This window comes from Liolophura sinensis, chromosome 7, assembly GCF_032854445.1.
Source record: "Liolophura sinensis isolate JHLJ2023 chromosome 7, CUHK_Ljap_v2, whole genome shotgun sequence".
Taxonomy (NCBI): Eukaryota; Metazoa; Mollusca; class Polyplacophora; order Chitonida; family Chitonidae; genus Liolophura; species Liolophura sinensis.
The window spans coordinates 25,892,597-25,920,199 of NC_088301.1; the positions used below are offsets into that span (position 1 = coordinate 25,892,597).

Below are 27,603 nucleotides of genomic sequence, written 5' to 3' on the forward strand. Positions count from 1 at the left end.
GATTTATTCATTTGGAGTTGCCTTATATGATGTCTGTTTGCTCAAATGTTTATATTTTATTTATATATAAATAATAATCAGAAATATAAATCTTTGTTTATATAATTCTATCAGGGTTTTGTTGTGTTCTTTCAGAAATCAATGGTATTTTTTTTTCCTGGAGAAAAACACCTCTTATCCAGCTAAACATAAAGTTAGTCATATCCCAATGGCATCACATTTCATGAGCCCATTTTACAAAGCAGTCTAGAAATCACGCCTGGCAGCATATCCACGATGACATGTAGTGAAGATTTGCCCCCAAGGTAAGTGCTCTTGATGGTGCATTGAGACTGCTTTATAAAACATGCCCCAATGGGTCAATCCAAGTGCTGACCTGAGGTGAATGCTGCCTCACTGTAGTGCCATTTCAAACACACCAGATTTTATATGGTTCATACAGTCATAGTACAGACATCAAGCTTGAATTTAATCACTTGTTCTAACCACCAAGGAGGAAAGTGATAAGACTACAAGCCCTCAAGACTTAGTCTCAGCCAATTCAGGACTGAGCGTATCACTTACTTTATGGCACGGCAGGAATCACCTGATTTCACTTATTGACTGAGGAGAGTAATGTGTCTGTGGAGTATTAAAACCCTGGGCAAGTAACTGACCAACTTTCCTAATTGTGACACACAGATTTTTGCCGTGTATGGATAGGCAAGTATCTCCAGTGAACTTCATGTAAGACCTGAATGACTATCAATGTCTGCAAGAAAGAAGGGTTATGGTAATTCTCAAATTCTTTGAAACTCAAAGGCGCCTGGATATTTAACAGCAGAATTTGTGATTGTCTACAGTGGATGGAGTGCCTGACCCTTGGCGAGTTACTACCAAAGGTTCCCACGTATGACTAAACAGATGTCACTGCCTTATTGGTAGAAGACAAGTGGTCCTCACCGAACATACTTACTGACACCTAGGCTGCTGGGAAGTTCAAGAACAAGGGAAACTTCCCTCTCAAAGGGATTGAGCCCACACTTCATATATATATGTATATATATATACATATATATATATATATATATATATATATATATAGATGATTGGGTTTTTCATAAAACCCAACAATTGAGTCATAAGGTGTGTGTGCATATATATGTCTTATTGTGGCAGGGCGATTCCATGCCGCTAAAGTGCTGTTGCAACTGAAATATCATTCCCATGGTACTGGGCCATTCAGTCTTGCTTCCTTGCGTTAACCTCTCATTGCTCAGCGCCAAGAGAGGCAGCAACAAATACCGTCTTTGAAGTCTTTGGTATGACCCGAACGAGGTTTGATCCCAGGTCTCCTGACTTCACCTTGTAGTTAGGTCATGCACCTTACTCACTGAGTTACATCCCACTCCTGATCCAGTCATAAATGTAACCACATTCGCACACCCATTAAATTCATACAGATATCAAAATTTTCGCTGTTAAATTATAACACAAACCACAGAAATAACGTCTTCATTTGAACAAATTTATCTCCATGATAAATACAACATGAACACCTCTGATTCCACACAGCACAATCTTAACGTTAAAGATCACAACTCCTTAAATAAAAAAACAACCAACTTTGTTGAGACAAACAGCAGGAAATGCTGGACAAGAGACTCGTATGAAGTGTAAAACGGTGCTATGATACGGCTGTGTCCTCCGCAACAATGTCAAAGTCTGTCTCATCTTTGATGTCAATTGCAATATCATCACTGGTAAATCTTTGGCCAAACATATCTCTGATGCAGCCGAGAAAACTTGAAATTCCGTCCGTCTCCAAGGGTAGATAACTCTGAAGTGACTGTAACATCTGAAATCAGAGATCAGTGGTGATTTTGATTAATGCATCTCAACATATCTCCAGGGCGTTCATGAGAAGTGGTTACCAGCAACAAGAAAGCTGCCAATTCTGTAGAAAATGGAGCAGGTAAGCCTTGATGCTAGTTTACTCTCTTTAATTCTCTCTTACGTGGCTATCTACTTTTTCAAGGTAACCTTCTCCTCAAAAAGATACTTCTGTTTCATCACTTAGTGGTATCAATATTTATTAATAAATTTATCAATATTGATAAATGCAAGGCAGCTGAACAGTTCACAGCACAATACTGAACAAGAACATAATGTACACATGGCAACGACTGCAGAAGTGTACAGTTAAGAAAATAATTTCTCAACCTTTTTCCACATGAAAAGAGCAACTTTCGATGTGATTTACACACCTTCTTAATTTGATTTTGAAGGCAAACCTAACTTGGTTGGGGTGGAAAATATCAGGACATCACAGAAGTATAATTGTAGTCTGAGTAATGTCCTCATAATATATTTGAAACAATATAGCTTTACTAATCAATACAGGAGTTTCAATTTGAAACAAAACTGATACCAACAGGTCAAAATCTAAGACCTACACCTTACAGAGAAGGGTTTCAGATAACATTCATAAATGGACAGAGTTTATGTATTCATTTATTTATTTGATTGGTGTTTTACGCTGTACTAAAGAATATTGCACTTATACAATGGCGGCTAGCATTATGGTGGTTGGAAAGCAGGCAGAGTCCGAGGGAAAGGACCAAGATTAAAGAGAAACCTAGTTCCCCTCATGAACCGACATACCAAATATGAAATCATAATCTGCAATGGCTTGTCATGTATTGCGACTATGTCGTCCATACAGGAGAACGGACATCACGATGAAATAATCTTTGGCATAAAAACTCTCAAACATGCCATTTGCCATGGAAACCAGAAATTTAGGTGAAAAGAGGAACCTAGTTCACCTAAACATGAACCTGTATACTAAAGAATAAATCTTAATATCTGCAGTGCTTTGTCTTTATATACTGCGATCTTGTCGTTTATAAAGAAAGACATAGTACAAAATAATCTCTGGGATAAAAACACCCAAACTTCCCATTTCCATCCGGTTGCCATGGGAACTAGAAATTTAAATGAAACATCCATCATTTAAATAGCATACCAGATCACTTCAATGTGAACCTGATGGACATAGTGAAAAAATAATCTGTGGGATAAAAACGTACCTTGTCCAGGCAGATCAGGTTGTCGCTGGCTCGGTACATGCTGAGTAAGTCCACCCGATGAGGGTTATCACCATGTCTGCACACAACCTCCTCTGACGCAGACACAACCACATCAGCACTGAACTTGTGCTGAGCCACTTTAAAATCAAACTGATATGGCACGTCTGGAACGAGACAATCAAACTGATGTGAGGTGAGGAAACTTAAAAGAGGTAATAAAACGTAATATCAGACATTTGGAGTGGGAAAATCAAACTGATATGACACAGTTAAAGGAGAACAAAACTTAAAACAATGACACTATAGGCTGAAAAGAGCACATTTTTTTCTATCTGGTGGTGCCTACTGCATAATTTTGCGAGTTCTGATCGCCATACACATAAAGCCTTAAAATAGCAAAGCTGGCATAAATCGCTGAGTACATCGCGTCCTCCATCTTTAACACCCTGTAATTTATGATGGAGGTGTGTTGCCACTCAGCCAATGAGAGTTGTTTAAACTGCTGGCGTGTTCGTGTAAACTCAGAACCTACATCCAACATTCTGGTTTTCCGATCGTCAAGCGGAAAACGAACTGTACTGTTCCCTACTTTCTCGGACGAAGAGTTCTACCAGAAATGTACGAACTGCACTTCGGCGGTTTCCGAAGGCAATTCTCCTCCTAACACAGAAGACTTCAGGTCTAGTTCTTAGGCAACATGGAATCGCCCACAGCGGATTATGGCGCCGACATTATTTATAATTTATCAACTTGAGGTACATATTGGAATTTTTTTTATGCTATGCACCTGCGAGGAAATGCATACTCTTTCCAATGGTATATGTTTGATATTTAAATTTTCTTCTCCTTTAAAAGGAAACAATCACACTGTCACTAAACTTGCTATGGGTTATGTTAAACCTAAAGAGTACAATTCATAAGCGAAATCTTCTTGAGTACAGCGTAAAACACCAATCAAATCACAAGTACATCTCCATATGTTTCAGTACTCCAACAGATGTGCATTTCGAGCTTAGATTAGTTAAGCAGCACATGGGGCTGAAAGAAAAGGATTATAGGACTTGCAGACATACAATTATCAAAAAGACCAAACATCATGTCACTCCATGGATTCCTGTGTCTCGCAGAATATGACTGCTGTTTTTAACAGCAATACATTATGGGTTCGTTTTTCTTTGTTTTGTGTAGTTTTTTACATACTGTAAATATCCAACCTTTTCAACCACTAAAGCATTTCTTTCGGTGAAATTTGTGCATACAATTACTATGAAAATGATGCTAAAAATGATTGATTTGTTTCATTAAAGATGCAAGCTTCATAAAACTGTGCAAATTATTTCTCTGTACCATCTGTAACATCTCTCAGCATGATTCAAAGAACTGGTTGCCAAGGCAACACAAAGGGTCGATGAATTAGGCTACTTGTGGAAGTCTTCAATGAAAAACCATAATTTAGCTCTCTACAAAAACATAGAAGTACTATTTCAGGGAATGCACTTTCTATTTAATATAACATTCCCCAAAGCCTGCACTACACATCAATATCTACTGCTGACTTACTGCAGTGTCCATTCTGACTGGTCTCATCACTGACCATCAAACACCTAAACTCTGACTGAATGGCCGAGCCACAACGCTTGTACGGATTCACGATCATTCCCACGAAGTTGGAGCCACCTTTTGCAAACCAATCCTGTAAACAAATTACAAGCTAATAAGAAAACTTATCCATAATAAATAATCTTTGTTAACTTTCTCACATTTATTTCATAAGGAAAAAAATTTTAACAAAACTGACAATTTTCTTTTAAATTATAAATCTGAAGAAAGAGAATAATTTACATCATTTTAACATCCCTGAACAAAATATTTTCCTTAGTGAAGAGCCATCCAATCATATGATAATATAACAGAAATATTAGTCAAAACTGGTCAAAAGAAGCTATCTTTAAATCTATCTTTATGCTTCCAAAGATATTGAAAAAGTGCTGGCTGAACTTCAATTTTTAAGAAAACTTGGGGAGAAAAGGAAAGTCATATGTTTTTCACTTCGCTGTACTGCTACTTTCACAATCAAAATGTCCACAAAACATGTTATTTATCTGGTTATTTCTCATCACCATGCTCAAGAATTTTTCACTTCAGAGCAGTGAAGTTCACAAATTCCTTGTCCAAGGTTGGGATTGAACTCTAAACTCATGAGTCCTTGTGACTGAAAGACAAGTTTCTTAATCGCTCAACCACCAACTCCTACAATTTCGATGCGAATCCGGGGAATCGATTCGCACAAAGACTCGCGCCATACTTGTCTATGAGAATCCACTTGGATTTGCACAGAGAAAGTGTTTATTTATTTCTTCTGAAGAGTTCTACAAGGACCGCGATGAATTCAGTTTTAGCGTACATAGCTCGGAAAAGATTATCACCACTCGGCTTCAACTTCTGTTGATTGAACTTGTTCCAAACTCCCTGACTGGTTTGAAACGGGAAAGTTTGGCAATGGCAGTGTGCGATACAAGACAAAATCTCATAACACTTAAAGCCATGCGTAAGCTCAGCGGTAACAACCTCTGCCGCTGTGGTCGTGTTCACCAAGCACTTACAAGTACATGTAAACTAAAGTTACGCTTTCAGGAACAAAAATGGCTGAAAATTAATGATTTCGGTACAGATAACATTTGTCCAAGTATATAATTTTACTTACTTTTTTGACCTTTGAATTCTCGCAGTCTCTGACGTTGGAATCCTACCAGATTCTTGCAAGAAATTTAGAACTTCTAGGCCTGAATCTCAACCTAGGAAGCATCGTGTTCACAGTTAGATCCTGACTATTACCTGGAATTTGAGCTGTGTCTCCAGATCCCTTACAGAAGGATTAGGGGCAAACGTTGGATGGGAGTGGTACCAGCCTACTATGTTCAGTCCCTGGCTGCCGATCTTCTCCCCTGCTACTGTCTGGGATACTGTGGGATAGCAAAAAAAATTGGTGTTCTAGTGTTACTTATTGTTTTGCTTGTTTGTTTGATTGGTGTTTAACGTCACATTCACCAATATTTGTGATACATGTATATCACCTTGTTCATGTAGCTGGCAAGACGGTATGGATAGTACATACGTAAAATGCTGCTTCACTAAAACACCATGACGAAGATACTGGATAGGGCGTAGTCACATTATGCTGACATAATACCAAACAGGGAAGTTGGCCTAACCAAGATACCAATTTTAAAGTTTTACATGCAGGTATGACTCAACTTGTGATTCAGCCCCGGATCAAACAATGGCAATTGTTTGTTTAATCATTATATGACAACCACTGCATGTTAAGTACTGGAAGTCAGTTGAAGAAAATCTTCCTGAATAATAAGAAATGAAATATATGTCATCTTTAAATTCAAATCAGAGCACATAGGGAAGTCAGTGTTCCCTTGAGACAAACACTAAGCCTACATGTAAGAGCACTGTTTTGTTCAGAACAAAGTAGCCAGTATAAGGATGCATCTTGCTCCCACTACAGACCAGTCGAAATACTAATTTCTCTGTAGTTCTTACAGACAGCTGGTAGGGCAGCTTACCTGGGTCCATCTCACACTGCATGCCTGTGCTGACACTGACACACGGGACAGCAGTAACGATCTCTAACCTCCCCTCCTGGTACTGCCCTCCCAACAGACCAATCACCTCAGTCTTAGACACATGAGCATGGATGTCCACAATAGCTAGGGCCGTGCTGTGCATCTCCACAGCAAACGGTGGCTGGGAAAACCAAAATAGACTTCCATATGAACTGAGTCAGTACAACTTCACAACCGCTTTTATATTCAAAGAAACAGCATTTTTAGAATTGTACCCATGTTATTTACACACATATACAAAAAGAGCATTTTTAACAAAAATACTTGGCTTGTGCTGTGAAAAAAAAAAAAAGTTTTATGATGCCACTGTATGGAGAATTGCCAATATGACCCATAAAACTCACTGTAGAAATAAAATATCTGACTTCATTTTATAGAAGGATGAATATTCTCTGCGTTTAAATTTAACAGTTCCTTCTGAACTAGTTACAAGAGCACCAGTGCTGAGCTGATATCATCATGCTGGATAAATGAGTGATGAAGACAATCGTTACAAAAGTATCATGAAACCAATCAGAATAATTGCTACATGTACATATATGTTTAAGTCCACAATAGAACAAAAATGGTAATAATTTTGCAAAAAATTAATCAAAAGCTCAAAACTCAAACTTGACCCGTTATGGTGTCATGGTGGAGCCATTTAATTTAATAAGCCAGTTTCAATTTAATTACGATGAAATGCGTTGAAAAAAGTACAGAAAACAGTCAATGTCCCAAAAAACATGCCAAAAAAAGGCTTTACTTCAGTTAAAAATGGATGAAGCTGCCTGAAACTCAAATCTGACCTATAAGTCATTCTCGCGAGCCATGTGCCAAATTTCAATTCAATAAAATGACACTGGTCGTAAGTGGGAAGGTCTGCCAGCAACCTGCGGATGGTCGTGGGTTCCCCCCTGGCACTGGTGGTTTCCTCCCACCATAATGCTGGCCGCCGTCGTATAAGTGAAATATTCTTGAGTACGGCGTAAAACAGCAATCAAATAAATAAATAAAATGACCTATTTGAAAAAAATAGGCCGGAAAACTAATTCATGACAAACCTAGAGATGAGGTGAAAATCTGCAGTCCCTTCTAGTGCCAGACTAATATTACCTACACTAATGTATTCGCTAGTGATGAATGCAAATTCATTTGCATATTTTTCTTACCTCTTTATCATCAAAGTTACAACAGGGGATCAGTTTGAACGGATCATATCTATCCAGTCTTGAGGACTTTGATGATGACTGGGTTGACTGATCAAGGGCAGTGTGCTGCAAAGATAATACATTTATTTACTCGATACATGTAGTTGTTTACTGCTGCACTCAACATCTTCTCCTCATATGATTCAAGCCAGTTTTATGGGTGGAGGAAATCGCAGTGCCCAGTTCTGACCATTGCTGAGCTATCCCAAATTATCCCACTGTCACTGCTGACAGGCAAGTGGTGTGAAATTAACTTCGTGCAAGGCCTCACAAATGAGCACTGTCAACCTCTTATTGCCACCAAGGTTATGAGAAACTGCAGAACCCCCTGTATGAGCAACCAGGCCCAGAGCTCTGTATTTACTTCAACAAAAAAGACATTCATGAAAAGTTGGAAGATGTTATTACACCTGACATTTCCAACCAGGACAAATTCTCTTTTCACTCTTCACCTAATCAGAGACGCTTGAATTAAGGGTGACCCCTCATGACCATACAACTGAAGTGCATATTGTATATCGATCTGATGGTAGACAGACAGAATAAGAATTGAGGCATTTTCATTGATAATATTAAAGCATACAATCAAATGGAATACTAAGTTACACATATAAAAGTAAGCAAGAGAAACTAAAATCAATAGCATTTAGAATGTGTCTAGAACTGGACCACTTCTCTACTTCGCTGTCTGGTATTACTTACATCTATTGTTTTTCCTTCAGCATCTTTCTCATCTACCCAAAAGCCAAATGGGTCTCGAATCTTCCGCTTTCTTGGACGCTGTAACAAACAGAGCCCCCAGAATGTATGACTGTTAATACCCAAAAGTTAGCACGTATATTTTGTGGAAGTTTGAGAGCGCCTCACGAACTTGTTATAGCTATGAACTTCTTCATACAATTCAATTAAATTCAGTTACAAGTATTTCTTCACAATCTGTCGGTGTGTCAAGGGCTAACTTGATATTTCCTCAACAAAGATGTGCTTGATTGATATTTTACGCTTAAAAATTACCCGCTTCTAATTACTAATGAGCCAGCCAACCTCATTAGTCCAGGGCCTGATACATGTAGTCATTGCAAGTAAGCACTTTGACAACCTGGAGCCAACCAACCTCATTAGTCAAGGGCCTGATACATGCAGTCAGCACAAGTCAGCACTTTAACCACCTGGAGCCAGCTAACCTCACTAGTCAAGGGCCTGATATATGTGGTCATTGCAAGTCAGCACTTTGACCACCTGGGGCCAGCTAACCTCATTAGTCAAGCGCCTGATACATGCAGTCAGCACAAGTCAGCACTTTGACCACCTGGAGCCAGCCAACCTCATTAGTCAAGGGCCTGATACATGCAGTCAGCACAAGTCAGCACTTTGACCACCTTGAGCCAACCAATCTCATTAGTCAAGGGCCTGATACATGCAGTCAGCACAAGTCAGCACTTTGACCACCTTGAGCCAACCAATCTCATTAGTCAAGGGCCTGATACATGTAGTCACCACAAGTCAGCACTTTGGCCACCTTGAGCCAACCAATCTCATTAGTCAAGGGCCTGATACATGTAGTCACCACAAGTCAGCGCTTTGGCCACCTGGAGCCAACCAAGTCACACACTGACATCAACACACATACACTGTGTGATCTCGATTGACATGATCAATTGTAGCCAACTGATAACATCATCTTACAGTTTAGTGACAAAACAAAAGAATAAATTGTGCCATACCATGGCTTCCATCTTCTCCACACTCAAAGACAACTTGTCCTCCACAGACCTCTCTTTGGTAATACCCGACTTCAAAGGACGATTGTAGCAGGCCTGCTCTGTTAACAAACATGAACAGGGATACAGGCATTTTAACATTTATAGTTCGCTACATTTGAGTGAAATACATGTTAGCTTGAGTACAGTATAAAGTAAATCACTGGCTCAATAAATGACATTCAGCTGGCATACAGGGCGACATTGCCAATAAATACTTGGCCTCTTTGTCGTAACTTTGAATCAATAATCACAACTGGCTCTACCCTTTTGTAAATATTTACAATTCCCCCAAAATTAACCTTAAGTACAAGAACTTACCATAGAAAAACTGGCAGTTAGTACTTTTTAAGTCTGTTTGCAAAAATGCACAATTTAATTGCCTTAAGAATATGCAAGGAGAATTTTTTAACACATTAGCTGCAGCGTCATTATGAGATTACGACGCATTCTAGCCACGATCCCTTTGTACAGACGAGCCTTGGCCGATTTCCAAATCTTTGGCGTGACTCAACTCAGAATTCACTCTGTGTCTCCTGCTAACGAGTACGATTCTCTATCCGCAGTGCAGTCTTAAATACTGTGAATTTGTATCAGTAATGAAGAGGAGGACTAACCACAGCCAAAGTTAATAGCACCACACTGCTCCAGATAGGAATGGATCCGTCCTATACAGTTCACATCACCACAGTTCTTCAATCCTGGTCTCACTGATGTTTTATTTAAATATTCTGGTTTGCACTTGGACCTTCAACGAGACAAGGTAATACGCTGCTAAAAGGGAGGTAACTCTTGAGATACAAAAGTCTGCACTTTTAAAGCTGACAAAAGGGAGGTAATTGATGAGATCCAGAAATCTGAATTGGACTTCAAATAAGGCAAGTTTGTTAGCTGATAAAACAATACTGATAGCCGCAAGGAGCTCAAGGTCAATTTCCACTTCTTCATATCAAATCATTATCAGACAGATGAATATATTTATTTGACATCACAGAATGTTATAATTTTATTTTGAGCAAACATTAGGACAGAGTAAAAGATGAGTTATATAACACAAAAAGAATTCTGAATCACCCAATAATTATTTGCACGGAGGCACTGGAGTTTTACTTAATGTCATTTTAAACAAAAGTTCAGGTGAACGCAACATACGCCCCAACAAATGCATTTGTTTGTGGTCACCATGACAACCATGCAACTGGACAAAAGTGTTCACCACAAATAAAAACTTTATGTGGAACACAGCTGGAGGTGTAGCCGGATACGAACTCATTTCTATTTATATAGTATATATAAGACAAACAGCTACGCAGTTACCATGACAACTGCGCTGTGTATCTATTTATACACCTAAAATTAAAACTCTGCGTGGAAAACAGTTTCCAGGACGCGAAATCATATCTATTCATATAGTATATATCAGGAAAATGGCTATCTGGTTACCATGACAACCGTGAAAATGGACAAATGTGAGTTGCGACACATCATCGTCTGTGTATCTACATGTATGTATCTACCAAAAATTTAAACTCTGTGTAGAAAACTGTTGGAGACCAGACATGAATATCTGTTTTTATAGTATACATAGGGGAAATGACAATCTGGTAGCCATGACAACCACGCAAATACACAAATGTGAATCATGACACATCATCATCTGTTTGTGTATGGATCCACCAAAAATGAAAACTCTATGTTGAAAATTTGGAGGTATAGACAGAACACGAATACGGATAGCCGGAGAGACGGACAAAAAAATTGTTATAACATAACATGCTCTGCCTATTAGTGAAGATATATAAAAAGTCTATTTCACTGGAGAAAAAAAATCAACTGATCCATTAAATACAATGAAGTTATGAATATGTATATTTATTTGCTCTCAGAAATTGTACTGTTATGAAGTGAGAAAAGAAATCAATAGTTTCATTTTGAAAGACCAAATCTTACCATGAATCAAGGATGTAATTGCGTATCTTTAGATATCTCTGCGGTGTTTTTGATGGCCGGCCATCGAAGAATTCAGTATGTACACGTTTCTCTTCGTCTGTTATTTTGTTTCTTTCAAAAACGCATTCCTTCTTTGGTATGTCCAGCTCTATGACATCACCATTAGATGTGACAATGGTATTACCTGAAAAATGATCACACTGGCATTCAGATACCTGTAGCCAATGAGGCGTAAAAGTTAGGGAAAACTGAAATGAACCAAAATAAAAGTAAGACTGAAACAGCTGTATGAACACAGATGCAGAGCTACACATTATTTTTTGTCAGAGGGAGAACGTTACTTGCAATTTTCCAAGTTCTGCAGAACACATTTTTTTTCAAGTACTCAACACTTGACTATTTTGGGTCACCGGTAATACACCTGGAAAGTGTGATGTTGATCGAGTGAAAGGGGGTGAAGAAAAGATTGGCCGATTCTTTCCTTGGTAGTTATATAGGTGTAATGAGTATACAAATAGATGTAGGCCAACATACAAATTGCCCAAAAACATTCTGGAACAAAGTAATTATTTCAGCTCTTTTGCACGAGTAATTAATTTGATGAAGTTAATACACTTATTTTGCATCAACCTGTGTGGGGTTTCTTTCAATAACTCACTCACTGGAAATTTTATTCTGTACTTTTTGTTCTTTGTGCTTTAATTACAGAGGTTGCAGTATAATTTTTTTCTGTGGTAACCTGCCTGATGTAAATATTCTTTTACCTGTCTAAACATTTCTTGGCCCTTACAAACTTGTAATCAACTGCTGTCTTTGGGTCAAAAGATGATAAAACGGTTGTTGATATAGGCTAAATCCAAATTACAATCATAACCTACAGTTTCTTTGTCCTTGACCTTACACAGTATCTAATTTATAAAAGTTAATGCCTTACAATATGTCTGACCCAGGTCTCCCCCACTGACTACTGGCGTCGTAGACATTTCGGGCCTCTGCTCAGCTAAGCCATTTGTGACTACAGAATCATCCTGAATCGTAGACACTGTCTCTGGCTGGCCTCTGGATTCCTCTTGAGACTCTGGAGACGCAGCTCCCCTGCTTAATGAGTCTCCGTCAGAAGCCAATCTGCCATTTTCCACTGAACTCTCTGCGGTAACTAACGTGCTGATGTGCTTTCTGTTTCTGATGTTTGCGGATTTGAGCAGGGCTTCATACACGGAACTAGGCGATGCCGAGCGGCTTTGTAAGATGAGGTTATCCTCTGCATCTTCGTTTTCAATATCAATGTCCACATCCTCATCTTCCCCGGGGCTTGAGGAATTATCAGGGACGCTGGATCCCCCAGGAGACAGCAGGTTGTCCCCAGGGACGTCTCTTACGAGAAGCACCCCATCCAAGTCTCCACCCAGGACCCCGAGACTGTCAGAGGGTGAGGAGATCTGGAGCAGACTGGAGCCCAGGCCTAACTTCAGGGGAGATAAATCATGCGAAGAGATGACATCTGAGCCTGCAGACCTCTGACGAGACATCCTGGAGGCAAGACCCGCCTGTACTGTGGGCTGACCAGTTGTCACGGACGCCAGTGTGGTATTTAGGGAGGCCGGTAAACTGACCTGTGAAGGTGGGTCCTGATTTACACGAGCCTTAGCCTCAGCCAGCTTGTTCTGAAAGTACAGTTCTATTATGACAAAGTGACAAGCTTGAGATGAGCATAGTTTTTTAGAGATACACTTAGATGATACAAACTTACTCACTTGAGTTATTTGATTGTTTTTTAATGGCACATGACCTTTCAGTCCAATGTCTTCTGAAATGGGCCAATCACTTAGCAAGGAGCTTGAGTGCCTGATATCAACCTTTTTTTTGCCGACTGCAGTTTCAAATTTGTGAAACAGGGGTCATTCCATGAAATTACTGTAAATCTTCAACCTTTTCAACCGATACAGCCCTTTTTTCAGTGGAATTTATGCATAATTATGCAGAGAGGAAGCCAGCATGAGCTGGACTTGAACTCACAGCGAGCGCATTGGTGCAAATGTCTTGATATCCTGCTCGCAATAGACGGGCATGCTCACCTGTTGTTTAAAATGCTGCTGTGCATAGTTCTTCACCTGCAGACTAGTTCTGGAGGGTATCAGCTCTGAGATTTTGGTCCAACTTCTTCCATACATCTCCTAAAAATGTATGTACCCATTACAGACTTTCTTAATACACATATATCTGCATAAAATAATCACCTCCATTTTCCATGTTGTATCCTATCAACCATCATTTGCTTAATTTGCCATTTTATAATTCAAATGGCAGCTAATCACTCATTAAGAATTTCTTTGATTACATCAATAATCAAAGAATATTCGTTCTATATAACTTAATTAAGAAAAAACTGTTCACAAAAAACAGACAAATGTTACCATAATTTCACAAGCCTGGTTAGGCAACATCAATTTTAGTTTGTGTTTAACTGGCACACTGACATTAAAAACTCCAAAAATGAAGTAAAAACAAAACAAAAATCTACCTTTTTATTTTGTCATTAATCTTTATGACTTCCTGGATTTCCCAGGCTTTCCAATCAAATAAATGTTTTCAACAGTAAAAATTGCCAAGATTCACATTTTCCCATGAGATACTTTTTAATTTTTTAATTTTTACACCGTACAAGATTGAAAAAAAAAAAATATTCTACCAGTAGAAAAAAGAATTCAAACTGGTGTAGCCTTTTGATTGGGGACCCCACAATGTAAGATGCCAGATGTTACAATAATGTCAGATTTCAACGCAGACACTCAAATTATAGTCTTTCAGGCTTGCATCAAATACACAACAGGCAGCTTACCAATCCCTTGATGAAGTACTGCTTTTCCTCCTCGGTCCAGGGCTTCTTGTGAGTAGAGCCTTTCCTATGGTCTGATTTTATGGGGGACTTGGGAACAGTTCGACCATTTAGATAGTTTCTGTACGTTAGGGATAATCTTGTTTAGCTTTACTCTGCTTGTCAATTTCAAAAAGCACACGAATTTAACATGCATGTATGAATTTCAATCTGTACAATCATCTTACTTTTGAAAGAAACATCAAACACCTTTATAAGATCAATAAAACTCTCAGAATCAGGCAAAATGTGCACTTTTGTCATGGGTGAAATTTTAGGTCTATTATATGCCAGAATTATCATAAAGAGACATCCCGGCAAATGTCTGAATAAAACACATCAGTGACAAACATCATCACCAACTACATATGTCTCAGACATATCATGATGAAGAACAAACATCAGCAGCTACATGTACAGCATGAGATTTAGATGTATCACTAACATGACTAACAAAAAACAGAATGCAGAAACTTTCCTGCCTTAAGTAATTCGGGTCCAAGCTGTGTAGTCTATGGTTCACTGCTGGTTGCAATGACATTTAGAATGCCAATTTGGCAATGTAGTCATTGTATGCAAACAATGGACAGGTCAGCTTGGAACCAAGTCACCGCTGCAGCAGGAAAAGGGAACCAATTATCATGACATGGAAGGATACTGTTCTTCCTGAAGCATCTTCTCAATAGTCGCTTTACTCTTCTCATCTAAACAGGCATCTAGGCTCCATCCCTGGCAAGGTACAAAAATGATAATAGACACAAAACTTTAGTCAATTATTCAATTCTCAAACTTATATTTACATAAAAGTAAATTACATGTTTTTTTTTATTTCTTTGACCTATATGGAGGAAAGTGGGGTCTTCCCAGATGAAACCAAGAGACCTCAGCACAAATGACAAATAGCATTACACTTTCTGAGAATAGCATAAATTCTAGTGTTGAAAGTATCATGACCAAGACACCAGACTTGCATTATGACACCGCACTCATTATACTGACAGTGGGTCAACCATGCAGCAAGGAGTGCCAAGTGAGGCAGCAACAAGTTCCATTTTAAAGTTCCATTTTTTAAAGTCTTTGTATGTCCCATACAAAGGTTGGGTTTGATCCTAGGTCTCAAGACTTTGAGGTGCATGATCTCACCATTAGGCAACTAAAGCGGTTTCAAACTTGTAACCTCATTCATCAGAGGTAGTCTAGATCATTCAGCCTGATCATTCAAGCTATTAAACACAAGATTGAAGACAGTTGTACGTGGGAAGGTCTGCCAGCAACCTACAGCCCGGTTTCCTCGCACCAAAAGGCTGTATGCTGTCATGTAAGTGAAATATTCTTGAGTACAGTGTAAAATACCAGTCAAATAAATAAATCATGACTGAAGATTATATAACTTACAAGACTAATAATGTCTGCTTTGAGAATACATGTAGGCATGTGAGAAATGGAGGAATCCAAGTTAATCAACCATGTTGACAGCGTAATTTTTCTCAGTACTTCAGTGTACAAAAAAGGGTCAGTTTCTATCTCATTACACAAAAACACCTTGGTGATATTAACCCACTGAAGACAGCCTCAAGAGAACATCTGTTCAACGTCAGGTGCACAAACTACTGCATTAAAGGAAGATTTGTTAAAAAAATAAAACTATAAACATTAAGATTCACAGGTTAGTAGAAACTACGTCTCCCACACAAAAATCTGCTGCCATCTACAAATAAAAACAAATATAGTGACAGTAAATTGCCGGCAACATCAATGGCAACATATAAAACCCGTGTCAGCGTATTTGTACCTGTTCTAACATCCAGGGTGGATTGGTGAACTCTGGGAGCAGGTTGGCACTTTTGGATGGAAGCTCATTAAGGTCATAACTGACGCTGCTGTCTGACCTGATGAAACAGAAAGTAAACATTCTGAAAGATGAAAAGAGCCTTGGCATTTCAAGAAAAAGAAATTTTTTTTTCCTTCAGCCACCTCAGCGCATCACCAAGGAAAAAAAGAAAAGGCTCATAGGGATTGAAGCATTGGCAAACAGGCTATATTTGACAACCGAATTGAGGACGATTTGGGTGATGTCCTGGGCATGTGCTAATATTGTTAAGATGTACGTAGTTTTCACCCAGGAATGAAAGATCTGGAGATAGGATAGGATGACCAAAGAGTATAATAAACTACAGTGATTAAACAGGTTATGATTCAAAGAAATTTGGAAGTGACTTTCAAATCGTTATCCGTTGAGAGAGTGGCTGTAGGGAGGCTAGTGATTTAAATCTACATGGTAGGTAACTGCATTCAAATGGTACTTTTAACACCAAATATGTTATTATGTACGCATTACAGCAAAACAAGAAACAGTATACACACACTGATTTCCATGGCTGCTGAACTAGCAAACCTTTCCTTTAGAAATAAGCTGTCAAAATGTTGTGTAAAGCGCCACCTGTTTCCAGATTTGTGCAGAAAACAGCATGAGGTTTTTAAATAGAGCACGCTGGCCATCCTTGGCCAAACAAAATTTTGCCAAACCCATTGTCAGAGCAATCTCCAACTAGCATTCTCCACCATAAAAAGTTCTCAATCCATCCGTTCCTTGAGTGATTTGCCCACTGTGAGATGTATCAGAGACACCAATAAACCGTCTCTACGAAGTGCACACTAATCTGTAGCCTAATGAATTAGACCTTGCCTACCAGAGGAACCTTCCCGAAACGCTGGGTTTTCTCCTATCCGCACTTTTGTTGGACAAAAATTGGCTTCTGTTCTGCTCAAATCAGTCATTTATAGACCGAAAACCAACAAATTTTGAACAGGCAACCTGTTTGCCTTCTCGATGCTTTGCTGGTCATTCTCCGCAATGGAGATTTTTCGACATCCTGATTGCTGTTCTTTACTGATAAAAATCGGCCGTTGTGCATGACAGATAAAAAAATCCAAATTGTGGAGGTTACTGACTAGCTGTCTGCACGATATTTTTGCTGGGCAGAGAACTAGAAATGCTCCATATGATCGTGATCTGAGCCTTAACAGCGATCCCCTCGACTAAAGATCGCTGATTGAGAAATTGTCAGGTAGGAAACGCTATGGAGATTCTAGGCGCGGATAGGAAAATACCAATCGTTCTGGGATGGGATCTCTGTAAGGTGTTGAATCGTAAGCATACAAGGTCTAATTCGTTAGGCTATCTAGTCTCACGCTTTAGCGTTACTGTTGTTGTTGTTGTGATATTATAAGTCGCAAATGTAAGCAGACAGCATTTGCAATTACAATCACTGCTTACAAAATAAATACATTTATTTTAGCCGTTTTCTAGTCTCTGTCTTGATCAATTGATTAATAAGGAAAAGATCATACACTCACTCTAATTTCAATTCAAAATCTCCTTCGATGTCAATCTCTCCATCGTCCGCCATTTTTTTCCGGAAGAGGCTGGCGTATGTGACAAAGCCGCATCATCGTATTCATTAAAACATACTGAGTGGTCCAGCTTGATATCTGGGGTCTCCACTAGTTGGGAAAGTGACAGTTTTATACATTAAGGGTCAGGAGTATTGTATTTCCGTTGTATAAGAGAAGGTACATCAATGTAGTGTACACTTTTGATCTGCTGTCACAGGTTCAAATCTGGGATAGCACGTGCGCACGTCTAGGTCTAGATCTTTGAGAGGCATTTAGAGGTTGAGTTGGATAACACAACGAGATATATGGATAACAAATTGTGTTTATTTGGAAGCGACGTTTCGGTATAGATACTAATACCGTTATCAAGCGGTCATGCTATCATGATATCTATACCGAAACGTACCTTCCTAATAAACACAAGTTGTTATCCATGTATCTCGTTATGTTGTCTTGGTTTAGGTTGTGCGCTTTTGTGGTGGATGTAGCATTTTTTTTTTTTGGTTAAATACTGGAACAGCTAAAGTGCAGTTAATCATTTTGCTTTTTTATTTGAAATACAACAAGTAGGGCCTACAGCCGTCAGAGGCTAGCCGTAAATCCAAATTGACCGTAGGTATATGGAAGCCGGATAAAGGCCATCATCGTACAATCGTACCATCGTTTCGCATCGACGTGCCGTCGCTTTGTGCCATCGCCGGGCACAAATGGAACGATGGAACGATGATGGCCTTTTCCCGCTCCCATACGTAGGCCTTCCTACCATGTAGGCATATAGGCCTACAAGTAAGCCTACGATCTGCATGATTGCTCAACGGAAATGGAGGAAAGATAGTTAACGCCCTGGTCAGGTTCTACCGGACTATAAAGAACAATACCGGTAACCAAAACTCCGGTCACGTAGAATACTTTCGTATCCATAGCAACGCTAAGTGTGTGGTCATTTATATATGACGTGGCTGGGGTGTATGTAGGCCAATCTACCTGTATCTATTTTTAAGGTTCTGTTATTCTCCTACATAGTATATACGCGGCTTTATAGAGGTCGTATTTTCGAGGTTATCCCCCTTGCCAACATGTTCTAACATGACAGAACATGTCGAGGCAATGCCCATTGTCAGATGACCGACCTATATAAACCGCTGAAGGCAAACATTTGGGTCAATGCACTTCTGTCTGTTCGTCAACAAGCATGTATACAGGCCTGTATAACATCTCTCTGAATTTCCCGTATAGACGCAAGCTAAAACCGTTATACTAGACCAAACATCTGACAGGCTAAAGTAACATTTGCGGTTTTTCTCGGGTAGGCCTATAATTCTCAGATTAAGTGCCGACACATACCAGACGTTATCGTATATTAATCTGATGCAATATAGCTAGGATATATAGCTATGGTTCGACCCAAACGAAAAGCTACTGAAGCCGCCGCCATGGAAGCCAAGAAAGCTCGGGGGGAAACGGATCTAAGTGACGGGCTGAAGTGGCATCAAGCCGGGGAAGAAATAAAGGGCGTCAACCCTGTGATAGTCCTAAGCTCGGACACTCTGGCGGGCTCTCAGAAAATAGCCGGCTTTGATATAGACTTTACGGTGATTAGGACGGCAAGCGGAAGAAAATTCGCTAGAGGTGAGGGGTCATAAAAGGTGTCCCTCCCCACGCCCCTTCCCAAAACCAAGCTAAGTTTATAATGAGAAATGTTGAATTATCAGACCCATACTCACTCAACGTAGGCCTGGCTTATTTATATTTATTTATTTATTTGATTGGTGTTTTACGCCGTACTCAAGAATATTTCACTGATACGACGGCGGCCAGCATTATGGTGGGTGGAAACCGGGCACAGCCTGGGGGAAACCCACGTCCATCCGCTTGCTGCTGCATGACCTTCCCACTTACAACCGGAGAGGAAGCCAGCATGAGCTTATTTATATGTGTGTATAGTATATGCTCTTTAAGGCAATATGAGCAAAAATAGTGATCATCATCCATCAACTCATTCATTATGGCCCTAAAGGCATATATAAATATACATCCCACGAGACCTAGCAAACGTCCTAAAATCGGAGTCGAAGCAGCGCGCAAGCTGGGTTCGAACTTGCAACCTTACTTGCTTGACGGTCGCTGTGATTTAGTTATAAGCGCTTGTATTTTCAGAAGCTCATTAGTTTATTAGCCAATATAGGCATACAGGGGCCTCCGTGGCTCAGTTGGTTAGCGCGTTAGCGCAGCGTAATGACCCACGAGTCTCTCACCAATGCGGTCGCTGTGAGTTCAAGTCCACCTCATGCTGGCTTCCTCTCCGCCGTACGTGGGAAGGTCTATCCGCAACCTGCGGATGGTCGTGGGTTTCTCCTGGGCTCTGCCCGGTTTCCTCCCACCATAATGCTGGTTGCCGTCGTGTAAGTGAAATATTCTTGAGTACGGCGTAAAACACCAGTCAAATAAATAAATAAATATAGGCATACACAAGCGGTTGACAACATTCGTTTGGCCGTTTTTATAGTCTAGCGTTTGTTGAGTGTTCCACCAATATATACCGGTGCCTCTTTCAAAGACCTGAAGTCAAGACACTTTTTTTTCTATAGCATTTTATATAGTTTCCTTCAGAAAAGAAAACATAAATAACTTTTTTCATTACCGGTATCATCAGTTATATGACAGATTTATTTTCTTATATTTAATTGGAATTTTACGCCCTGCTCACGAATATTTAACTTATACGACGGAGGCTAGCATTATGGTGGGAGGAAACATATATAGAGGAATTCGTCGCTCTTATACTTCATGTTGCCTGCTGTAGTACACACCGTTTGTACTCCTTGTCATGGAAATAGTGTCAAGTAGGACAAGGATTTTTTTTGGCCAAACACATTCATAGGACTACAAAGTTTTTTCTTGTCGATCCTTTCCAACTTGATTGGTATTGTTCGACCCTTGGTACTTTGATCTTCGCCCATTGTTCATTAGGTTCCAAGGACTGGACTTGGTGGAACGACAGCGTGCCGGAGAAACTGAAAGCCATCAACAAAGATGGCTACCGCGTTGTGTTCTTCACTAATCAAGCCGGCATTGAGAAACAGAAAGTGAAACCACGAGAAGTCATGACTAAAATCGAGGATATCATCTCCCAGCTTGGCATCCCAGTCATAGTGAGCACGCAGAAATTAGTGACTTCTTCAGATATCACCGTTTTTATTTATTTTTTTTTTATTATTTTAGTGTATAAAATATGATAACACTTACGTGGATCAAAAGTAGAAAAAAATTTGTCTTTAACTTCTCAAAGTCGGTGGCTTACAGCGTTTCACTCTACCCATAAACTGACCGCGTGGCTCAGTGTTAGCGAAACATTACTGAATATTACGTTAAGACAACGAAATAAATGAATAAGTATAAATAAATTAATCAAACTTACAAAATTATCGTTGTTTGGATTTACTCATATTTTACAAAATGACTGAAAATTGTCTGATATCCCGTGGGTGTCAGCGGCATGCAGCGTCAGGCAATAAGGGTCGTTGTGCAATAGTCAAAGAGTGTATTCCAAAATAATTATATTGTGGTCATTTAAAACACCGTCTGTACTAAATAACATTCACTAGTCTTCTGTATACACTAACTGTACTTTTCAGGCATTAATCTGCACCGGCAACAACCACTTCAGGAAGCCAAGCACTATGATGTGGGATTACTTTTTAGAGAACTGTAATGGCGGGGTCAAGGTAAGTCCGCCATCCGACTTCCGGTCCCTATATAATGACATGTCTCCAAATAAACCTAGAATTAATCATACCTGCGTGATCCCAGTCCATCAAGTGAAAGCTTATACCAATTAGAATCGTCGTTTCATATGAGTGGAAGAGCCACATTTATCTCACAAAATACGGAAGCATGAATTTGATTGGACCAATTATGGTCAACCCACTAAGACCCAGCAAGCTACGAACTTTAAGATAGGAAGTTGCTACTAGATTTCACTGTAGTCAAATTGGACAACCATCAAGCAAGAGACTAAAACATACTGTAATAAAAAAAATGCCAGCGGAAAGCGTCGTCAAATAAATCTAATAAAAACACAGTGAGTAAATCAGTCGTTTCTCCTTGGACGTCAGTTTTGATGGCAACATGTCTGTAGTTCTGCATCACTGGAACGCCACATGAAGACTGGAGACAGTTAGAACACCAAATAGGCCACTGGTCATTCCCCCTTATGCTGAGCAACGAATCGAGGATATACCATGCAAGATTGCTGAGTTTGAAATCGTAGATCTGTTGAAAATTGAGATATACTAATATCTTATTCGACATACAGGTTGATCTTACGAAGTGTTACTACATCGGTGACGCCGCTGGAAGGGCAAAGGAGTGGGCGGCTGGCAAACCCAGGGATTTTTCTTGTGGCGACAGAATGTTTGCAGCTAATATTGGAATAGGTAAGACTTGATCTACTTAGTGTGTTGGTTCTTAATTACTAGATAACTAAGCAGGCCAGCCAAATATTCTCAGTAAAAATGGTTCTAAATTTCACCGATCAGTAGACAGCATTGTATATATTTCTTACATTAAATTTCATGACAAATGCTACCACCTTCACCGGCTTTTGCAGGACTTTTGAAGTAAGACCTGTACAATTTGAAGCATGTTATCTATGACAAGAATGATTGAATGATTTTTGCTTCGAAAATATTTCGGTTATAGAATATACAGTATGGAGGAATCGAGGTGCTGACGAACTTTTTCACATGTGACGTGTATACTCAGAAAACGTTTTGTGCTGAAATCTAACAAAACAACCCGTTCAACACAGAAACGTGTTATCGGAACACAAACATTTGTTAAATAAATGCGGAGTACACATGTTTGTGTTTCAAAATAATAAAACACAGACAACACCATGTGTTAATTCAACACATGGTAGAATGTACTCGTGCACGATTTCCTATGATTAATCGCGTATGATTTTTTGACTTATTTAGATTTTAAAACTCCAGAAGAGTACTTCCTGGGGGAAGCCTCGGCTCCGTTCAAATGGTGCTCTGTAGATCCGGACAAGGTTTTGTCAGATGCGCCCAAACCACCCGCAAAGAAACAGGAGTATCACGTCAAGGTAGGTGTATAGGTATAAGCATTTTGCCAGGCCTTCTTATCACAGTGAAATAGATCAACTTCAAATTATGTTTCTGATGTTTTTTGTAAGAAGTGTTCTACTTTCTAACTTTACATAGAATTTATTCGAGCATGATTCTTACTTTAATCATTAAAGTAAACTGATGCTTTAGTCTGTTTCTTGGAAATGCGAGACGTTACATTAGCTAGAGTCAAAATTCATTCTCTCACATTTTCATCTATATGTCTGTTAATTGGTCCTCCAAGGCATACTTTATAAGACATACTGCCATAAAAGGAAGCAGAATTGATTGTGATAGGCAGTTGTTAGAGATTGGCATGTCCAGGCTATGTCTGGCCTAAGCTGAATTTTATGTATGGCAGATTTAATCAGGTGTGACGAAGGCATTCAGAGTTTAACCCAGGAAATCATATCTCCCCTGCCAGCCAATCAGCGTCGATTCTGTAGACTATCCCTTATATATCCCAATATGCTTTATAAACTATCCTCTTCCATTTAATTTCACATTGGTAGTAAGCTTTCGGCTTTCTTCATTCATTGAGCTTGTGAAGCTCGTGAAGCTATTTTCCGCCATTTTCTGCTGTACCAATTGAAAAAAGTAAGGAATATTCTATATAAATGGCCCACAGCTATTAATTTTCCACATCTTTAATTAAATAAATTGTTTATCAATTAGACTGATACCTGAGAAGGAAACAGATTAACAAGATTAAGTCGTTAGCTCGATCAAACCTATAGAAACTGACTAACAGGTGTGAATTCCAAATTTACAAATGCATCTCGGCTAGAGTGTATGAGTCGAAACAGACATTCGCATACCAGCCTTAAACTAAAATGGACGTCCCATGTCAGTAATTGCAATTATGCAAATCCAGTGCAAGGCATTGATATGTTTGACAATTATCATGACTTTTTCCTTATTCGTTCACAATAACAGAATCATATTTTCCATAAATATCAACAGGAACTGGAATATTCTCATGTTCCTTTGAATAGCATATTAGAAATCTGGCGAAGTACGGGGAACTATAAGCCTTTTAAATACTTGCTTATATCTGTAGGGCAAAGAAATTGTGATTCTGGTTGGAGCACCGGCGTCTGGGAAAAGTACTTTCCGGAAGCGGTATCTGGAACCCTATGGATATCTGGCTGTGAACAGAGATACCATGGGTACCATGGCAAAATGTTTAAAGGTAGGCCTACTGGTACTTCCTGACATGTCGTATTTGCCCCGTTCCACAAAGCGATCATAGGTCAAGTTGACGGAAACTACCATACATGATATATTGTCAGACTCAGTTACATCCATCATAGCTTACGACTGCTTTGGGGAACAAATGCAACTTTCAGACGTCATGGTGAAATAATAAATCGTATCTGTCGTAATCGTATATCACCTTGCCGCATAACACTAAAACGAAATGCTTTTTGAGTGTACAGAAAATAGATGATCCCGTGTAATGCATGTTCTTGTTCATGACCTTGTATATAGATTATGTATTTAAAAGCTCTTAATTGTTTTATGCGATGAAACTTCATCTGTAAAAACACACCTTTTTTCAAATTTATTTGCGTGTTTGAAGAATTAAACTCATGTGATTTGCTATATGTAGCCTAATGTTTCACCACAATATGCCTTACTGGATAATGCAAAATGAAATTAAGTATTGAAAAATCCCAAAAATCAATTTTTATTCGTGCATTCTAGGCAGCAAAGGATGCATTGAAGGAAGGCAAGAGCGTTGTGGTGGACAATACAAATCCTTCCATGTCGGCTAGATCTGATTTCCTAGACTTAGCGTCAAAGACAGGTAAATATTAAAACAACTGGTGTATGGCCTGACAACAATCTTTCTGGGTATAACAATGATTCTTGTGCTGAAAGTGTATACCCAATGTAACGGTAATAAGTGTCGAAATGACATGTATGAATCTGATGTGCGATGTACGCGACCAGACCCATATGCATTTACCAGGGTGCTCTGAAAAATGCCGTGATTAGATTTTCTAGCTACATCCGTTTGTTCCTGGTAAGTAATTATGCATGTTCATATCATTACGATTTGTGGGATAATTTAGCAAGAAAATTTGGTACTTTTTTCTGGTTTCTCACACTGCTGTGCGCCTGATCGAAGACGTTGTTAAAGAACATGAAACATTCTTGCATAAAATAGATAAATGATAACCAGTGGCTTCATACATTGTGGTTATATAAATGATGGTCATGCTTATGATATATTGCAACCCAGGCGTGTAGTTTGAAAGAGAGATAAAGAGGAAATGACAGTGATGCTTTGTTTCTCTTTTCCGTGGTGTTCTGATGTCTCATTTATGTCCTCCTTTCTGGTGGTGATCGCGTCTCTAAGTAATGTTTCTCTGGATTCTAAAGTTACTACAACCTCAAAGATGTTTCTCGTCATAGTTGAATCTCCAATTTATCCCATTTATTGAAAGCCCGATTCGTGAATATCGTGCTTTAGCGTTCTTTCAGTGTGTGTTAATTTTCTATCCAGGTTGTCCTTGTCGGTGTTTTGTCATGAACACACCGATAGAGGTCGCTCATCACATGAACATGGTCAGACAGAATCAAACTAATGGGCAGGTCAGACGTGTCCCGGAAGTTGGGTACAATGTGTACAAGAAAAACTTTCAGGAACCCACTATAGAAGAAGGATTTACAGAGGTTCTAAAAATCGACTTTGTGCCAGAGTTTGGTAGTTCTAGGGACGAACAGTTGTTCAGGCAATGGACATTTTTCGGATAATGTACTGGAACAATAAGGTTGTGTATTTTTGATAAGTGTTAGAGTGTTTCGTAGTGTCACAGCGCTTTCCAGGTATAATAGTGTTCGCTGACTTGTCATGCAGTTCTACGCACATGAGCAAGTGCTAACCGTCCAAGTGGTTTGATCAAAGAAAACATCCAAGAGGAAGAGTTTATATGGAAAAAACCTCTTGCTTTCAGAAAGTAAATATCTTGTGACATTCCGTTCTAATAACGTAATAACCTCCCCCCCCCCCCCAAAAAAAAACACATGTAATAAAAGGTATACTTTTATAATGAAAAATGTTCATTTAGTAGGACATCGTATCACCGCTGACATATTCCATTTTTCTTATATATACAGATCACACATGCGCATTTATCACTGTTGAATTCCACGACATTCCAGAAATGTCTTTAATGCATTTGTCCAGATCAGAATTCCTTGATATTCCAAAAATGTTGTCACTGCACTTGTAAGCTTATATACCTCACTGCATTTAACAATTGTAAAAATTTGGATTTCATGTTTTATTTCTTAAATTGCTCTGTGACACAAATCACAGTGTTAAAGGAGTACTGTATATTATGTTGACTTTCGCTGTATTAAAGGCAGCTATTTTTAATAAACTTTCCAATTACTCACTTCATCTTGTTTCGAGTTGTAATAGTTCGAACACTTTCAAAGCCCCTTCTTTAGTGCAAAACACTACATTATGAAAATCTGCTGAACTTCAGTTGCATTTGTCCGGAGCAGTTAGAGACTTTTGATTTATATGAGGGATACGTGGATGAGTTTTAAGATGTGCAAGTTTAAGTGGGAGGCACACAAATTGTGACCTCGGTTTTGAACAAAAAATTTATAGATCCACAGGCGTTACTGTTCGTGAGGCTTTGGTGACAGTAAACAGTCGACGGCGTTCGTCGGGCAGTTTGTACGGTGTTCCACCATTATAGCGTGCAAGCCTGTGCTTCACTTGTGTCATGTTCTGGTTTATGGCCTAGTGCATAAAACTAACCACTGACGTAGTGTTTTACGCCGTACTCAAATACATTTCACTTATAAGACGGCGGCCAGTGTTATTGTGGGAGGAAAGCCACGACCATCCGCAGGTTGCCGACAGACCTTCCCACATACGAACGGAAAGGAGCCAGTATTGATGAGAGGCTCGTGGGTCAACCCCGTTACAGAGGTCTCCAATCCACGTTTAGGTAAAAATATTCACAAACGCATAAATCTTCACATCCACCCAGCGGATGGTCGTGGGCTTCCCTCGGGATCTGTATGGCTTCTTTCCACTATAATGTTGGCCGTCGTCGTATGAGTGAAATGCTCTTGAGCACGCCGTACATCACCAATCAAATAAATAAATAAATGAAACTCAAAATGTTTGTTTCCGTTGCATGCAGGTCAAAAAGTATAAATGAACTTTCATGCAAAACCATCCAGACACCCATAACATCAAAATCAACATAACATCTAACCTTTCATGTCTCGGAGATGGGTCTCAGAACACGTTATGTGGCCAATCATGTTTCGGACGAAAAGTTTTCATTAAAAAAAAGGAAACTATAATACGAATAACTGAATTGTTGCGGTCATATCCAGTACGGTACTTGTATATAACCCATATCCATGTATGGCATAGCGAAACACTATATGTGACCCAGATCACAAACATTTTCTTTTTTATCTGTAAGGGTAGATTCCACAAGTTACAGTAGAGAGAGGCTATAGTTATACAGCGGGTAAAATCATTTGGGCTGAAAAATATACCAGCGTCCGTGATGGTGGAATGTCCATGCAAAGAAGTTTCTTAGGCTTTTTTCAC

At 39.2% G+C, this 27,603-nt stretch overlaps 2 protein-coding genes across 2 annotated transcripts; one reads left to right on the forward strand and one right to left on the reverse strand.

The window, feature by feature from the left end:
* Positions 1–1,495: 1,495 nt before the first annotated feature.
* On the reverse strand, positions 1,496–17,900 carry LOC135470059 (histone H2A deubiquitinase MYSM1-like). Its single transcript, XM_064748777.1, has 16 exons — positions 17,839–17,900; positions 16,274–16,370; positions 15,140–15,210; positions 14,446–14,563; positions 13,682–13,780; positions 12,541–13,270; positions 11,607–11,790; positions 10,274–10,404; positions 9,621–9,718; positions 8,599–8,676; positions 7,858–7,962; positions 6,647–6,827; positions 5,907–6,034; positions 4,632–4,764; positions 3,072–3,235; positions 1,496–1,837 (listed from the first exon to the last, which is right to left on the reverse strand). The coding sequence occupies exons 1-16, from the start codon at positions 17,889–17,891 to the stop codon at positions 1,667–1,669; spliced, it is 2,541 nt and encodes an 846-aa protein (XP_064604847.1). The 5' UTR covers positions 17,892–17,900; the 3' UTR covers positions 1,496–1,666.
* Positions 17,901–18,491: 591 nt separating this feature from the next.
* Positions 18,492–26,416, forward strand: LOC135471211 (bifunctional polynucleotide phosphatase/kinase-like). Its single transcript, XM_064750332.1, has 8 exons — positions 18,492–19,506; positions 20,848–21,029; positions 21,513–21,602; positions 22,193–22,313; positions 22,857–22,987; positions 24,070–24,201; positions 24,717–24,819; positions 25,522–26,416. The coding sequence occupies exons 1-8, from the start codon at positions 19,272–19,274 to the stop codon at positions 25,770–25,772; spliced, it is 1,245 nt and encodes a 414-aa protein (XP_064606402.1). The 5' UTR covers positions 18,492–19,271; the 3' UTR covers positions 25,773–26,416.
* The last annotated feature ends 1,187 nt before the right edge of the window (positions 26,417–27,603 follow it).

Excerpts from the sequence above, each read along its gene's own strand:
- LOC135471211 (XM_064750332.1), top strand. The coding sequence starts at position 19,272 with ATGGTTCGACCCAAACGAAAAGCTACTGAAGCCGCCGCCATGGAAGCC. Across the intron at positions 22,988-24,069 it reads AACAGGAGTATCACGTCAAG|GGCAAAGAAATTGTGATTCT; the intron begins GTAGGTGTATAG and ends TTATATCTGTAG. Across the intron at positions 24,820-25,521 it reads AGACTTAGCGTCAAAGACAG|GTTGTCCTTGTCGGTGTTTT; the intron begins GTAAATATTAAA and ends TTTTCTATCCAG.
- LOC135470059 (XM_064748777.1), bottom strand. The coding sequence starts at position 17,891 with ATGGCGGACGATGGAGAGATTGACATCGAAGGAGATTTTGAATTGAAA. Across the intron at positions 6,035-6,646 it reads GCAGTGTGAGATGGACCCAG|TATCCCAGACAGTAGCAGGG; the intron begins GTAAGCTGCCCT and ends GCTATCCCACAG. Across the intron at positions 4,765-5,906 it reads AGACACAGCTCAAATTCCAG|GATTGGTTTGCAAAAGGTGG; the intron begins GTAATAGTCAGG and ends ATTTGTTTACAG.